General features: G+C 34.4%; 2 protein-coding genes across 4 annotated transcripts in view; one reads left to right on the forward strand and one right to left on the reverse strand.

Moving 5' to 3' along the window:
• The window catches only part of stat1a (signal transducer and activator of transcription 1a), a 19,887-nt gene extending 14,012 nt beyond the window's left edge, over positions 1 to 5,875 (forward strand). Inside the window, exons 20-25 of the mRNA XM_039682208.2 lie at positions 1,198 to 1,337; positions 1,505 to 1,693; positions 1,787 to 1,862; positions 3,776 to 3,848; positions 3,943 to 3,966; positions 4,088 to 5,875. Coding sequence (XP_039538142.2) covers positions 1,198 to 1,337; positions 1,505 to 1,693; positions 1,787 to 1,862; positions 3,776 to 3,848; positions 3,943 to 3,966; positions 4,088 to 4,111 — 526 coding nt within the window. The 3' untranslated portion in view covers positions 4,112 to 5,875. The remainder of the gene's footprint in view (positions 1 to 1,197; positions 1,338 to 1,504; positions 1,694 to 1,786; positions 1,863 to 3,775; positions 3,849 to 3,942; positions 3,967 to 4,087) is intronic.
• glsa (glutaminase a) overlaps positions 5,257 to 16,046 on the reverse strand; it is a 24,288-nt gene continuing 13,498 nt past the window's right edge. For 2 of the 3 annotated variants that reach the window (XM_039682627.2, XM_039682626.2), the window contains exons 8-18: positions 15,585 to 15,617; positions 15,440 to 15,498; positions 14,345 to 14,411; positions 14,201 to 14,251; positions 13,882 to 14,058; positions 13,642 to 13,773; positions 13,464 to 13,556; positions 9,712 to 9,773; positions 8,857 to 8,933; positions 8,669 to 8,732; positions 5,257 to 7,463 (exon numbers count right to left, since the gene is read on the reverse strand). In XM_039682627.2, coding sequence (XP_039538561.1) covers positions 7,310 to 7,463; positions 8,669 to 8,732; positions 8,857 to 8,933; positions 9,712 to 9,773; positions 13,464 to 13,556; positions 13,642 to 13,773; positions 13,882 to 14,058; positions 14,201 to 14,251; positions 14,345 to 14,411; positions 15,440 to 15,498; positions 15,585 to 15,617 — 969 coding nt within the window. In that variant the 3' untranslated portion in view covers positions 5,257 to 7,309. Of the gene's footprint in view, positions 7,464 to 8,668; positions 8,733 to 8,856; positions 8,934 to 9,711; positions 9,774 to 9,968; positions 12,052 to 13,463; positions 13,557 to 13,641; positions 13,774 to 13,881; positions 14,059 to 14,200; positions 14,252 to 14,344; positions 14,412 to 15,439; positions 15,499 to 15,584; positions 15,618 to 16,046 lie in introns of those variants that run through there. The other variant, XM_039682628.2, reaches the window with a different exon arrangement.

Raw genomic sequence — 16,046 nt, forward strand, 5'->3', positions numbered from 1 at the left:
TCACACCTTGATCACATGCTGTTGGGGTTAAAGGTTTAGTTCACTTTTGAAAAAACTTTTGCTGATAATTTACTCACCCCCATGTCATCCAAGATGTCCATGTCTTTCTTTCTTCAGTCGAAAAGAAATTAAGGTTTTTGATGAAAACATTCCAGGATTTTTCTCCATATAATGGACTTCAATGGGAACCAAACAATCCAAGGTCCAAAAGACAGTTAATAACAGTTTCAGATGCAGCTTCAAATGTCTTTAAACGACACCAGACGATGAATAAGGGTCTTTTCATGCGAAACGATCGGTTATTTCAAAACTTATTTCAAAAATGTAACTTTTCTAAGGACAAATGCTAGCCTTGTTCTATTCTGTGAGGCGCGTTTGTAACGTCACGTAATACGTAATTACGTTCAAAAGGTCAAGGCGACGTAGCAGGAAGTACAGAGTCAGTGTTTACAAGTTGAACGCATAGGTTGAACGTGCAAACTAACTCAAACGCCGTTTACAAAAAAAGGAATTAAAAGGTAAAACAACGATGTCGGACGATTTTGATTCTGTACTTCCGGCTACGTCGCCCGTGACCTTTTGAACGCAATTACGTAATACGTGACGTTACAAACGCGACTCACAGAATAGAGCAAGGCTAGCTTTTGTCCTTAAAAAAGTTACATTTTTGGAATAAGTTTTGAAATAACCGATCGTTTCGCATGATAAGACCCTTATTCATCGTCTGGTGTCGTTTAAAGACATTTGAAGCTGCATCTGAAACTGTTATTAACTCTCATTTGGACCTTTTTGGTCTGGTTCCCATTGAAGTCCATTATATGGAGAAAAATCCTGGAATGTTTTCATCAAAAACCTTCATTTCTTTTCGACTGAGGAAAGAAAGACATGGACATCTTGGATGACATGGGGGCGAGTAAATTATCAGCAAAAGTTTTTTCAAAAGTAACCTAATCCTTTAAGATAGACAACCAGGTAGACAAACCAACTTACCTGACCATTTTTGGACATCTACGGTACCATATTTCACATACCAAGGCTATTATCGTTAACCGGAACTAAATCTATTCACTTAAAAAAAGCAAATTAAAATAAAGCTGAATTTCAGTTAATGGCAGGGAGCGAGTTAATAAATTCTGGCACATTGGGAGTCTATTAGTCAAGCGGTAACATTGCTTTAACACTGTCCATCTCTCACAGGTGTATAATGGGGTTTGTGACCAAGGACCGTACTAAAGCTCTGCTGTATGACAAAGCTCCCGGGACGTTTCTGTTGCGCTTCAGTGAGAGCAACCGCGACGGAGCAATCACGTTCAGCTGGATCCAACATGACTTAAACGGTGAGACGTTCCTCCTTTCTGACATGTAAACGATTAAATGAAGGCAAATAAAATGAAGGATTTTTGCTTTGGTCTTGATATCAAAACGTCAACATTTAGATTTTGTCTTTTAATCACATTGTTTTTAGTAAATGTATTTTTATTGTTTTTACTTTGTGTTGGTTTAGAAGAGCCGCAGATTCGCTCTGTGGAGCCCTACACGAAGAGGGAACTCTCTGCCGTCTCACTTCCCGACATTATTCGAAACTATCGCGTGATGGCCGCCGACAACGTCCCAGAAAACCCCCTGCGCTTCCTTTATCCCAATTTACCCAAAGACGACGCCTTCAAAAAATACTATTCCAAACCTACCGAGAGTAAGAAACGTAGTTGTGAACTATTTAAAAAAAAAACAATAATTAAATTTATAAAAAAAAAACGTATAAATGAAATTCTTGTTGTTTCTCCAGAGCAAGAACCAATGGATGTCGACAAGAAGTCGGATGAGGGATACATCAGCACCACTCTCATCTCCATCTCTGAAATGTGAGTCAGTGTTAAAGGGACAGTTCACCCAAAAATGAAAATTAGCCCATGTGTATTCAGATGGAAACAATCTGAGTTATATAAAAAAAACGTTTTGGCTCTTCCACTCTTCGAATAAAATAACTAACCTCCGACAGACGGCAGTACGCATCGATTTACGCCAAACTTGACGGATAACGTAATGACGGCAATTGACGCCTCTCGCGGTTCTCAAATACAGAGCCGGGAAACGTCATTACGTTGTGCGTCAAGTTCAAGTGTTACTCTTTTGCTAAAGTCTGCTAAAGTTTTACATATGGATATTTTTCTTACACAAACGCATCACTTCACTTCAGAAGGCCTTTATTAACCCCCGCAGATTTGTGTCGAGCACTTTAATCATGAATAGATGCGCTTTAATGTACTCCTAAAATCAAACAGCCATGCAATTACATTATAAAGTTAGGAAGAGCCAGAAGATTTTTACGCGAGTAAATCATGGGCTAATTGTCATTTTTTCAAGCTTGTTTCCACCACCACAAAAAATAAAAATGAACGCGATTTTACTGTGTATCTTACAGTTCAGTCTACATCTTGCATTTTCAAATTTATAACTCGTAATTCAGACTTTTTTTTTCAAAATTGCAAGTTTATTCCTTGAAAAAATTTTTGAACTCAATTTATTGTAATTATAAATCGCAATTTTGACTTTTTTCTCTGAACTGCATGTTTATCTCACAACTCAGACTTTATAACTCGCAATTCTGAATTTTTTCTTGCGATTGCAAATGTTTAATTCACAAATCTTTATAACTCACAATTTCGAGTTTATCTCGCAATTCAGACTTTATTTCTCGCAACTCAGACTTTAACTCGCAATTCTGATGTTTTTCATTGTTTATATTTCGTAATTCAGATTTTTCTTTCAATTTCGGGTTTATTTCTCGCAATTCAGACTTTACTTCTCGCAACACAGACTTTAACTCGCAATTCTGATGTTTTTCGTTGTTTATATTTCGTAATACAGATTTTTCTTGCAATTTCGGGTTTATTTCTCGCAATTCAGACTTTATTTCTCGCAACTCAGACTTTAACTCGCAATTCTGATGTTTTTCGTTGTTTATATTTCGTAATTCAGATTTTTCTTTCAATTTCGGGTTTATTTCTCGCAATTCAGACTTTATTTCTCGCAACTCAGACTTTAACTCGCAATTCTGATGTTTTTCGTTGTTTATATTTCGTAATTCAGATTTTTCTTTCAATTTCGGGTTTATTTCTCGCAATTCAGACTTTACTTCTCGCAACACAGACTTTAACTCGCAATTCTGATGTTTTTCGTTGTTTATATTTCATAATACAGATTTTTCTTGCAATTTCGAATTTGTAACTTGCAATTCTTAATTTTAACTCACAATTGCGAGTTTACTATACATTTCCCAATTCCGACTTTTTATATCGCACTTCTGACATTCTAACTCCTCAATTCTGACTTTTTACTCACAATTGTGGGTTTATATCTTGCAGTTCTGACTCTATAACTCAAAATTCTGACTTTTTAATTGCAATTGCAAGTTTACATTTTGCGATTCGGACTTCATAATTTGAAATTCTGATATTTTACTTGCAGCTTTGAGTTTTTAACTCGCAATTCTGACTTTTTCTTGCCATTTCGAGTTTGTAATCCACAATTCTTATTTTTTTAATTCAGACTTTGTAATCAGAAAGTTTATTTCACGCAATTGAAGACTTAATAACTTGCGATTTCTGACTAAAACGTAGAAAAACGCAAGTGCGACTTTTTATCTCACAATTCTGAGGAAAAAGTCTGCCTTTTTCTACGTTTTATTCTGAGCTACCAAACAGGATTGCAAAAATAATGACTTATTTTTTAGTGTATTTTTTTTTGTGTGATCTTAAATATGTTCGAATTTTAGGAAACCGCAAGAATATAATGACACGCTCATGCCAATGTCGCCTGAGGTATTCGACCAGCTGAAGCTGGAAGTGGTATGTAAAATGATAATCTAGATAATTACAAAATCTTTTAAAGCAATAGTTCAATATCAACTGCAGTTATTCTCTCCATTTTTCTTTATTATAGAACCGATACGATATCCAACTGGAGGTAAAGTACTACGACTCCTTTTTATAATCTATAAAATGCATATCATCGATTTGACTTAATCATCAATTTCTTTGCATAGAGTTAGATGCTGATCTTGTTTTTTTGTGTGTGTGTTTTATAGCCGTCAGACTTCAGCCTTTCTTAAGTCACCTGAAAGATGACAGATGACTCAGGAAAAAGTAAAAATGTTTCCATTATTCTGTTTGAAATGGAAGCAATTCATGTAGCCATTGGGTTTGGTATTCCTCTCTCTTTCATTCTAACATTGAGGAAATTATTCAAAAAACACTGTATATCCTGTCGACTATCGGAAAAAGTGGAAAATGGAGCGAATTGAACCCCATAGTAATGCTACTGTTACCTCAGCACTTAATCTAAAAACTAAAGCAACTTTTAAGGCAGGGAAGTTGTGTACTAATAGCTCTTCACTTAGTGTAGCACCAAGTAGTAAACGAGAAAGTAAATGCCGAGTGAACGAGAAAGCTAGACGGATGAATTTCACAAAAAAATGTTTAATATATATTTTCCATGAAGAAAATTAAACCTATTTAAAGGACTACTAAGATTTGTTTTAACAGTTAAGCACATTTTAATCCACAATTTTCTTTATAAGAATGCAAACAAATCATTTATTCAATTGCTCTGATGTGAAAAACATTTACATATCAGGGTTGCCCTGCCTTTAATTATTAAGTTTAAGTTTTTACTGTAATACTGAATACTAGTGCATCACAGTAATAAATCCATTATGAGAATAACGTAAATGGGTGGGGAAATGTGCTGAACTGTCCATAATGCAATAAATAATATAAGAATGCAACAAATTGTCCTAAAATAGGCTTCCTTTTCTTTAAAAAGTTTATTCTGTTAGATTTTGGGTTTAAATTCACCCAGAAAGAACTAAGAAATGCAGGGATTCGGGTTTCCTTAACACTGTTTCTATATATGTGAAATTCCTGAACTTGCAGGTGCTTTATTTGCATCATGTCCACTTTATGTACTTTATGTTGTTGTTTCTACTTTTTACACTTTTGTGTTTAATTGCAGAGCAATATTTGTCTGTCTAATTTGTTTCGGGCTTCATAGAAAATTTTGTTGGAAATCCCTTTAGTTTTGAATGCCTTAAAAATGTGCACATAGAAACTGCTAGTACAGACCAACAATATGGGAAAACACCCACATATATTGGCGTGAGCATACCTGGAAAACGTACAGATGTCTGAAAATCAAAATATATCATCTTCCGAATAAAACCGCCAGAAACGTTGAGTAAATAACAAACATTTATAATCTGTGTTCAATGTCTTTATTCTTTTGTGTGAAATATAGCTATCAGCTTCTACGTTAAATTCGAACAAATCTAAAACATCTACAGCATTTTATTTTTAATTAAATATTAAAGTAACACAATGGAATACATTCACAACAGTAAGTAACAAAACATAAGAAATTACACAAAGCAACTAAAGTGCGACACATTGAAATACGATCAATGACCTAATTTTGTTTGTACTGTTGTTTTGGTCGTATTGCTTTTTTTTTTATACAATAAATAACATTTCCCAGTTAAGCATGTACACACACACACACACATACACGCTACAAAACACATTTACAATACTTCTATAATAGTGTCCCACTAGAAAATATTCACATATTGAGACAGACTGAGCTTTGGAGGACCCAAGTATACGCACGTCTCTTCGCCGTCCGAAAATGTACATTAAAACAATCGGTGTGCTTATGTGACCTACTGTTTTTAAATAGATTCTCAAAGTTACACAACATGTTTAGACTGCATTTTGTAAAATTGCAGTTAGTGTTAATACCAGTGCAATTTTTGTTTATTTTCAACTTTCAACCTTGCTTGTCATTTCACCATGTACTAATAAAACCGAAAATATCAAAATTTTGCTTGGTTCTTTTATTCCTACGATAGCTAAACAACATCACATGAGAACGACTTATTAAACGTGTAAATTGCTGATTGCGGAGATGAAATCCATTTGGAGGATTTAAAACATTGCAAGTCATTTGTAAAATCTTTCCAAATAATGATCCATTAGGCAACTGTCGTAATATTTACAGTACACATAAGTATTGAAATTTTTGTTGTTGATGATGTAGTTTTAAAACATACAGGTGAACAAACGGGTCCTCTAGCGCTTTAAAGTAATTTTGGTAACATTTTACAAGTTTTCATTTGTTAGCATTAGTTATATATTACACTCACCTAAAGGATTATTAGGATATACTAATACTGTGTTTGACCCCCTTTTGCCTTCAGAACTGCTTTAATTCTATGTGGCATTGATTCAACAAGGTGCTGAAAGCATTCTTTAGAAATGTTGGCCCATATTGATAGGATGGCACCTGGCACCAACAACCATGCCACGCTCAAATTTGCTTAAATCACCTTTCTTTCCCATTCTGACATTCAGTTTGGAGTTCAGGAGATTGTCTTGACCAGGACCACACCCCTAAATGCATTGAAGCAACTGCCATGTGATTGGTTGAATAGATAATTGCATTAATGAGAAATTGTACAGGTGTTCCTAATAATCCTTTAGTTACAGCATTTATTAATCCTGGTTATTGTCAATTTACTACATTTATTAAAACATGTTAAATTATATAACAAATAAATACATTTTTATGATGCCTAATGTTAACAAATTGTAAAACTGATAAAACGTACTTGGAAAGAGAGAGAAAAAAACGTACCTTTAGTGTTACTATAATTGCATTTGTAAAAATATTTGAAAAGACAAATAAATAATAAATATAATAAAAAATTAATTAAAAAAGTGCAATTATTTTTGACATTCAAAGAACAGTGTCATATTTGGAACATGTTCACAAGATGATACACAATCAAAAAGGCATAAATAACTACTACTGTTGATTTATAACCAAGTTAAGACTAAAGTAGAGGATAAAGAAAAAATAAAAATATAAAAATAAATCCAAATGACATCACACCCAATGCTTCCCTCTGCCGTTTCTGACATCATCTATCAAGATTCTCAAACTGTAAATGAATGTTCACATACACTTTTTATATATGCTTGTTTTGAGTATATGAAATTATATTGTTTGTTTACATGGATATACATCTAAATAAGACCTTTATGACGCTACATTCCTACATTTACCGTACGAGTGTACGATAAAACAAAATTACCATGGTAACAGAGGTTACACACACACACACACACACACCACAAAACAGAGTAAAGGGACTCTTTTTCCCCCCTCATTTGTAAGTTTTCTTCTTAAATAAATGCATATAAATGCGTACCTCAGACAGGCAGACTCAATGGGAAAAATAAGTGTTTTAACTCTACAGCATGCCATCCAGGTTCTTCTCGGCGGTCTCTTTTTCGCTGTCGGCGGTGCTCTCCTTGGGGCTGTAGGTGGTGTGATAGTCCTTTAGGATTGTCACGACATCATGATGGCCAAAATGAATGGCCTCGTCCATGGGAGTGTTGCCCCACCTGTACAGAGATCAAACCCCAAGTTTGGTTACCGTCAAGTCATTTTCATTGAAACAAAACCGCCAATATGGAAGTCGAACGGGCGAATGTACAGCACACACATTAAAAATTAAAGCTGCAAGCAGCGATGGGCGGGCCCTCGCACTTGTAGCGCGTCGGGTGTGAGGCGGCCGCGTTGCATATTCTGCAGCTCAGCCGGTGCGGCTGTGAATTTGCTATGCTGCTTCGTTAAAGGTCACTTCCTGTTGACAGCAGGTGGCGCTATGACTGTGGGTGAATGTCGGCATGTAGATTTGTTCAGGGCGGGACTCTTGTCAAATGTGTAAAATTTCGTGCAGATCTGGGCATTTACAGCCAAGTTACTACAACTTCCTGTTTCATGGCGAATCATCGAAGCCAAGGACACGCCCATTGACGAAAACGCGCAGATAGCACAACTTCGTCAATGCCTTTAGAAGGCATAGCAGAAATTTGAAGTCGATCCGACTAAATACCTAGGAGTTTGTTAAAGTACGGAGTGTGTAAATCGTCCCAAAACGGCCGCCAAATTCAAAATGGCGGACTTCCTGTCGAAATTAGGGTATGGGTTCTTGAGGCTTTTTTGTGCGTCTTGATATGATACACGTCACCACTAAATTTCGTGCATGTAGGTTGAACGTTGACGAGGGGCTAATTTTTTTCCAATTTTCTAGGTGGCGCTAGCGAGCCATTTTGCCACGCCCGTCCGTGAAACCCACAAAATACGAAACTTTTCACCAGTCCTGACATACGTGCCAAATTTGGTGAGTTTTTGAGCATGTTGCGGCCGCGAAAATGCCGCTTAAAAAAAGAAAAAAAAAAATAATCGTAACAGTTTCAATAAGGTCCTCGCACCGTTAGTGCACAGGCCCTAATAAACAGTTCATGACATTAAATTAAACTTCATAGATCAACAAATAAAACATTTTACCAGATTTATGTCATTTAAAAACAAGATTTCATATAATAGTAAATTAGTGGTTAGTTGTTAAGCATAATAAACTGACTTATAAATGCATTGAAATACAACCTTGAGAGCATACTATTAAATTACGTTGAATTTGTTTTGCAACCTTTTGTGACATATCTTTCACATTTTGGCGGTTTAAGTGGTAACGTTAAAGTTACGTAGGTTATGTAAAAAAACTTTAAGATCTACGCTAGTAGTTTTTGAAATTCTTTCGTACCTGTCCTTGGGCTCCGGGTTCACCTTACAGGCTTCTAGAAGAAAACGCACAACCTCAGCGTGACCTGAAAGCCACAGATTACACATTAGCATGATTTCCACACAGCGCGGAGAGAAAATAAGGTCAGGTACAGGAAACAGACAGCAAAAACATGACATCAATACATTCAATAGATGAGTTGACTCTACCTTCAGCGGCAGCTACATGAAGAGCCGTCCTCGAGTCGTAATCTCTCTGCTCCATATCCATCGACGAGAGAGCAAACCTACGCAAAAAAAACAAAACAAAACACAAACATTAAAGGGATAGTTCACTTTGAAACAAATTTTGCTATGTTTTAGCTTACCTCATGGGCATCCAAGATGTAGGTGTCTTTGTTTCCGCAGTAGTTTCAATTTTGATATTTTTAGGTCAAACCGTTCGTGTCTGTCAGTCATATAATGGAGGTCTATGGTCACCACCTCAAAGAGCATGCACAGAGAAGTCCAAATTAAACATGATTTAATGACTCGTAAATGTAAGCACACATTGATGGCCTAAGACACGAAACGAGCGGTTTGTGTGAGAAAACGAACAGTATTTATATCGTTTTTCTCTCTTGTTACCAAAGCCACAAACCGCCCGCGCCCTCAGATCACTTGTAGTTACAAGAGGTAAAAACGATATAAATACTGTTCGTTTTCTCACACAAACTTCTCGTTTCGCGTCTTAGGCCATCAATGTGTACTTACATTTACGAGTCATTAAATTATGTTTAATTTGGACTCCTTTGTGCATGCTCTTTGAGGTGGTGACCATAGACCTCCATTATATGACTGACAGACAAGAACGGTTTGACCTAAAAATATCAAAATTTAAACCTCTGCGGAAACAAAGACACCTACATCTTGGATGCCCTTGAGGTACGCTAAAACATACCAAAAATTAACTTCAAAGTGAACTATCCCTTTAAGTTGGCATAAAGAATCTAGTTAAATTAATTCCGAAAAATCTGTAGAGTAAATGCAAAAAAAAAAAAAACGATGACGGTGCGGTAACGTTACCTCCTCAGAGCGGACACGTCCCCTGTGTAGGCTGCGAACAGCAGGTTGATAACGGACTTGACCTGGAAGAAAACAGACGAGTCGTTTTTGGTAAATTGACGAAATCAGGGTGACAAATCGGCAAAGCTGGGAAGGGTCGAATTTGCAAAAAATAAAAAATAAATAAAAAAACAGTGTAACGAAACTAACATGTGCATTGTTTTTTGTTTTTTTTTTAAAAAGCAATAAAGAAAAACTACACACTAAGTAAAACAAAATTTGTTTTGATCACTCATTTATTAAAACAGTAAACCACAATGACAAAATAAATAAAAATTAAATAAGAAGATATTATTGGCACAAACAAATGGTTTTTAAATAGTTGTGCATATCAGTTCACATTCATATCGCAGAACCTTTCCATAATCTCAATGTTAATACTTTTTTGTTTTAAAAACTGAAACAAATCATGTGACAGACATCAAAATCCCTTCCAACTGTTCTATAACTGAGCAAATTAAATTCAGCAATACATTCTTAAAAATAAAATATTAAAACAAAACATCAGTTTCTCAAATGATTTCCTAAACTGACAAAGTAATGATAAACTTTTCTGGTATCAATAAACCGATACACTAAATATTTAATTCAAGTGAGAACTGGGTTACAGATAAATTGAATACAAGATGACATCAAGATAAACTTGCATTGTGCCAATCTTTCCTGCCTGATCATAGTCGACTAGTTCCGCTCTGGTTAGCGTTGATCACTTGTTTGGTTTGAAACACAGTTTGGTTTGTACTTCAACAATGCTTTCCATTTATAAGTTACAAATAACACAAATTTGTGTATGTGTGTGCAAACAAAAAAAAATTAAACATTGTAGCTGTTGGATTGAACCCAAAGAACAGGAGGATTAAAGTAACACTTTAACAGTCTCAGATTTTACCAACACGTTCACCAAACTTTTAGACATCACATAAAAAAAAACAGATGAATGAAAAAGAATAATGTAATAAATGTACAGATAAAAAAATGTAAATGTAAAGAACAATTCTTTTTGAAGGTGTTTGTGGTTTCATATCAGAAATAATTTAATGTAAAAAAAAATTCAAACTTTAGTAATTTTGTGCCTCTAGCAGCAACAAACAGAATTGCACAACCGCTTGCTTTCAAACCGGTTTCCTGAACACTCAAGAAGTCAATGCTGCCGTTTAGGGCAGGTTCAGGAAGTCGATGTACAAATGGTTTACTTCTAAATTAAGATCTCTCTTCATATTAAACTAGGAGAAAGTATTTTAGCTAGCAGTGGGGGGAAACAGTAAATATATGAATCAAGATACAATCAACAAGTGCATCAAAATATTATTGTATAGTTACGCAGATACTGATATTGTATTGTTTGGTCCTTGCTGATAACCCAAAATGTAACAAAATAATTGCACATTGGGTTTAAGGTATTTAGCATATTCAATAGTGTGCATTTCACCAACAAATTCTTCTCGGCAAAACTAAAAACAAAAAAAAAATAAAATCAAACAGAACAAAACAAAAATTACCCAAACAAAACAAAACAAAATTGAACCAAACAAAACCAAAAAAAAAAAAAAAAAAAAACAGAACAAAACAAAAATTAACCAAACAAAACAAAATTAAATCAAACAGAACAAAATAAAAATGATCCAAACAAAACAAAAATGAACCAAGCAAAACAAAATCAAACAGAACAAAACAAAACAAAAATGAACCAAACAAAACAAAATCAAACAGAACAAAACAAAAATGAACCAAACAAAACAAAATTAAATCAAAAACAGAACAAAAAAAATGATCCAAACAAAACAAAAATGAACCAAACAAAACAAAATCAAACAGAACAAAACTAAAATGAATCAAAAAAAAAAAAAACTCAAACAGAGCAAAACAAAAATGAACCAAACAAAACAAAATAAAAATCAAACAGAGCAAAACAAAAATGATCCAAACAAAACAAAATAAAAATCAAACAGAACAAAACAAAAATGAACCAAACAAAACAAAATAAAATCAAACAGAAAAAAACAAAAATGAACCAAACAAAACAAAAATAAATAGAATAAAAATAAAAACAAAAACAAGACAAACAACCCCTCTAATCCTAAAGATGTATAAACTCAAGAAAATGATGGGTGACAAAACGAGGAAGAGTGGCCGCTGTTGTCTCTTCTAGTTTCTTTCCGCCAAGCTTTCCATCCTATAGACTACAGAGGTGGAAGTGTCCTCGTCCGTCTCGGAAGGACAGACTTTTTTCCACACTTTGTCAGTGAGCGCTAGTTCCTTCTGAAGGCTCGTATAGTCCAGTGGTTCGAGATTCTGCTGCTGCTGCGGTTCAACCAATGGACATGCATAGATTATCAGATTAGATTATTTCATCATGGAATTTTCTGCTTGGATTAGTATGAATGGGAGAGAAAGAAGAAAACACGGAAACGGTGGAAACTTAAGCAAGCCAGTCGATCAGAACGGCACTGAGGCGTTATTGTCTAGTATAGAAATGTATCATTATTATATTATATTTTATATTAGCAGGTGTATGCAAATTCATGCAGTCAAATAAATATTTAGCTTCCTCAATCGAGTCACATGGATGTTAGTGGTGGTTAAAAGCAGAGAGTGCGCTGGTCTTCCAGAAGAGGAAAAGAAATACGCAATTGCCAAGAGAAAGAAATGTTTGATAATACAGATTAAGATTGCAGGACAGTTTGTCAGCACGCAGTTGTAATGTATGCATGTAATCATTATCAATTGCACACACACTCACAACGTTATCATAATCACAATCATTATCATAAGCACACACTCACAACGTTACAGGATCATTTGCTTTAGTTGCATATAGAGGTGGGATATATACAGTGGATGTGTATATACAAATATATATGTATATATATATATATATATATATATATATATAAATATATACACACACACACACACACACACACATATATATATACATATATATACACTTATGTATATATATATATATATATATATATATATATATATATATATATATGTATATATATATATTAGGGCTGTGCAAAGATTAATTGCAATTAATCACATCCAGAATAAATGTTTGCGTTTACATAATATATGTGTGTGCTGTGTATAATCATTTTGTATATATAAATACATACACATGCATGTATATATTTAAGAAAAATGTTATTCATACATAAAATATTTATATATAATATAAATATATGTATTTATATATATACAGTATTTACGTGCAAATAATTCTGAAATAATACACATGCATGCATATGTATTTATATATACAAAATAATTATACACAGCACACACATATATTATGCAAACACAAACTTTTATTCTGGATGTGATTAATTGCAATTAATCTTTGTATATATATATATATATATATATATATATATATATATGTGTGTGTGTGTGTGTGTGTATGTATGTGTGTATATATATATATATATACACACACACACACACACACACACACAATATAGTTAATCCAAATAATACTTATTACATCAAATTAATGAACTCAATCTGATGATTGGTAGCAGTAAAGCAAGCACTAGTAAGAAAGCTTAATACAAGGTTCATATACCTAATTTTATCTAATAAACTCTTTCTCATTGTCGTTATGAATTTAATTCAATATTTGTTTTACTGGCAACTAATAAAGCCAGGTTATTGCCCACCCCTAGTTGCATGTTGTTTGTGGTTGAAAGGTTGAATCGGTCACTCACCCGTTGTTCTCCGCCCTCTCTGCGTGGATCCAGTTTCTTGGCAAAGTGGCGTAAATTATCATAATTGTGGAAATTGAAGAGCTGGACCAGATCCTACCAAAAGAAAGAACCATAGATTTAAATGAGCAAGAAATCGACCAATTCTTCTCAGTTAGCCGAGACGGTGCAGATTTAGTACCGTGCAAAACTGGATTCCCCGCACACTGTTGCCCAATTTGTCAAGAGGAGGAGACCAACACATGATGCCCATCACATTGGGCACTACCAGCAGGATGCCTCCCGCAACACCTGATTTAGCCGGGAGACCAACCTACAGCACAACACGCAACTTTAATTTGACGTAGATTGTGATTGGGTTTGTTTCGTTGAAACTACAACCGTTAGAAATTTCCCAGGTGCGTTTACGTGCGAAACTCACATGGAAAGCGAACTGTCCGGAGAAGTCGTACATGCCGCAAGAGTGCATGAGACTCAGAGTGTCTCGTACGGCCTCGGGGTTCAGCACACGCTCGCCCGTGATTGGACAGAAACCGCCATTCGCCAGGGTAGCTGCCATCACACTGGCACTTTCACAGGTTACCTCAATGGAGCACAGCTAAATATACAAAACAAAATCATGATTAATTATAGGTTTTTCTGATATTAAAATTTTTAAAGGGGTCATATTACGCTTTTTTACATTTTCAACATTCTTTAGTTAAACTGTGAGTGAAAATGGTTGTTTAACTTATACTAACCTGGAAGTAAAGGTCCAGGATGGAAATCATGTCTGTACCCTCCGGGAAACACTGCAAGTATGGAAAACAAAAATTACAAAAATGATGTTTTTAGACAATTTTCAGTGTTCTCGAAATACTGTAAAATGTTTAAACGACGTGTACCTTCTTCTCCTTCAAGTAGTAACCAATGGCAAAATTTCTGTCACCTGACAATCGCTCTGACTGAAACCTGCCAAGAAACAGAAAGAATGTTTAGGAATTGTGTTTTAAGTAGGAAAGTCCAAAGAAAAGGTAGTATAGTAGTAAGTTTATACTAAAATAATAACTTTACATTTAATATCAATGTTGTGTTAAAAAGTGTTTGTGTCACTACTGTATATCAATAATTGATTGCAGTGTGGTAGTAACATTTGATTAGTTCTGAATTTTAAATTGAATTTATGCTGATGTTTACAAATTTAAAAATTTATTCATCTATTGTCTATTTATTACTGACTGTCTACTTGATCGTTTAACTATGTCTATTTAACTGAGAACGTACTGTATTTTAAAGGGATTGTTGACTTTGAAATTAATTTTTGATATGTTTTAGCATACCTCAAGGGGCATCCAAGATGTAGGTGTCTTTGTTTCCGCAGTAGTTTCAATTTTGATATTTTTAGGTCAAACCGTTATTGCCTGTCAGTCATATAATGGAGGTCTATGGTCACCACCTCAAAGAGCATGCACAGAGAAGTCCAAATTAAACATGATTTAATGACTCGTAAATGTAAGCACACATTGATGGCCTAAGACGCGAAACGAGCGGTTTGAGTGAGAAAACGAACAGTATTTATATCGTTTTAAGCGCCCATGCCCTTAGATCACTTGAACATACAGTAGCTGTGGTTACAAGAGTTAAAAACAATATAAATACAGTTCGTTTTCTCATACTAACCGCTCGTTTCGTGTCTTAGGCCATCAATGTGTACTTACATTTACGAGTCATTAAATCATGTTTAATTTGGACTTCTCTGTGCATGCTCTTTGAGGTGGTGACCATAGACCTCCATTATATGACTGACAGACAACAACGGTTTGACCTAAAAATATCAAAATTGAAAAACTGTGGAAACAAAGAAACACATCTTGGATGCCCTTGAGGTAAGATAAAACATACCAAAAATTAATTTCAAAGTGAACTATCCCTTTAAGTAGAATCAACATTTGTGTTGAGCATAGTGAAATTTCATTATTATTAGTATCTTGAACACTTACGTAGCATTGCTAAAACCAACATACTCATTTCCAGCCAACTTCTTCATAAAGTTCAGCACCTACAACAAAACAATGCATTGAACACCACAGCTCTCATCATGATTAACAATAAAAATCAACCAAAATTATATTGTATTATACTCACATAATCAAACTTCTCAGCATTGCCTCCACCTTGCTGTAAATTTAAAATAAACTGATGAATGTGTTGTATAATTTAAGTATTTTGTATAGTTACAAACTTTTGAAAGCATAGGCATTCAATTAAAGGAAACATTATTAAACTACCACATTATTTAGACATACACATTGACAGATATTCTATAAATTAGATTGACAATTGTAGTAAATTAATTTTTCTACAGCATTTCAAGTGAAGGTTGGAAAAAATTATGAGGATTCTGGCTCACTAGATTCAAGTAACATCACTCAAAGAAATGAAGGAAAACTGTTCAAGTAAGTATTATTGTTGTGGAATCACAAATGTAAGTTGTTAAAGGGGGTTTGGGAAAATCTGAGAAAACTAAAAGATTAAAAGGACAATTTCAACACTAAATTGTTTAGAATTTTTTTTATTAGAGTTCTTAAAAAAATTGTAGTGAGACAT

The sequence above is a fragment of the Pimephales promelas genome, chromosome 2, assembly GCF_988280905.1.
Source record: "Pimephales promelas chromosome 2, fPimPro1.hap1.1, whole genome shotgun sequence".
NCBI lineage: Eukaryota > Metazoa > Chordata > Actinopteri > Cypriniformes > Leuciscidae > Pimephales > Pimephales promelas.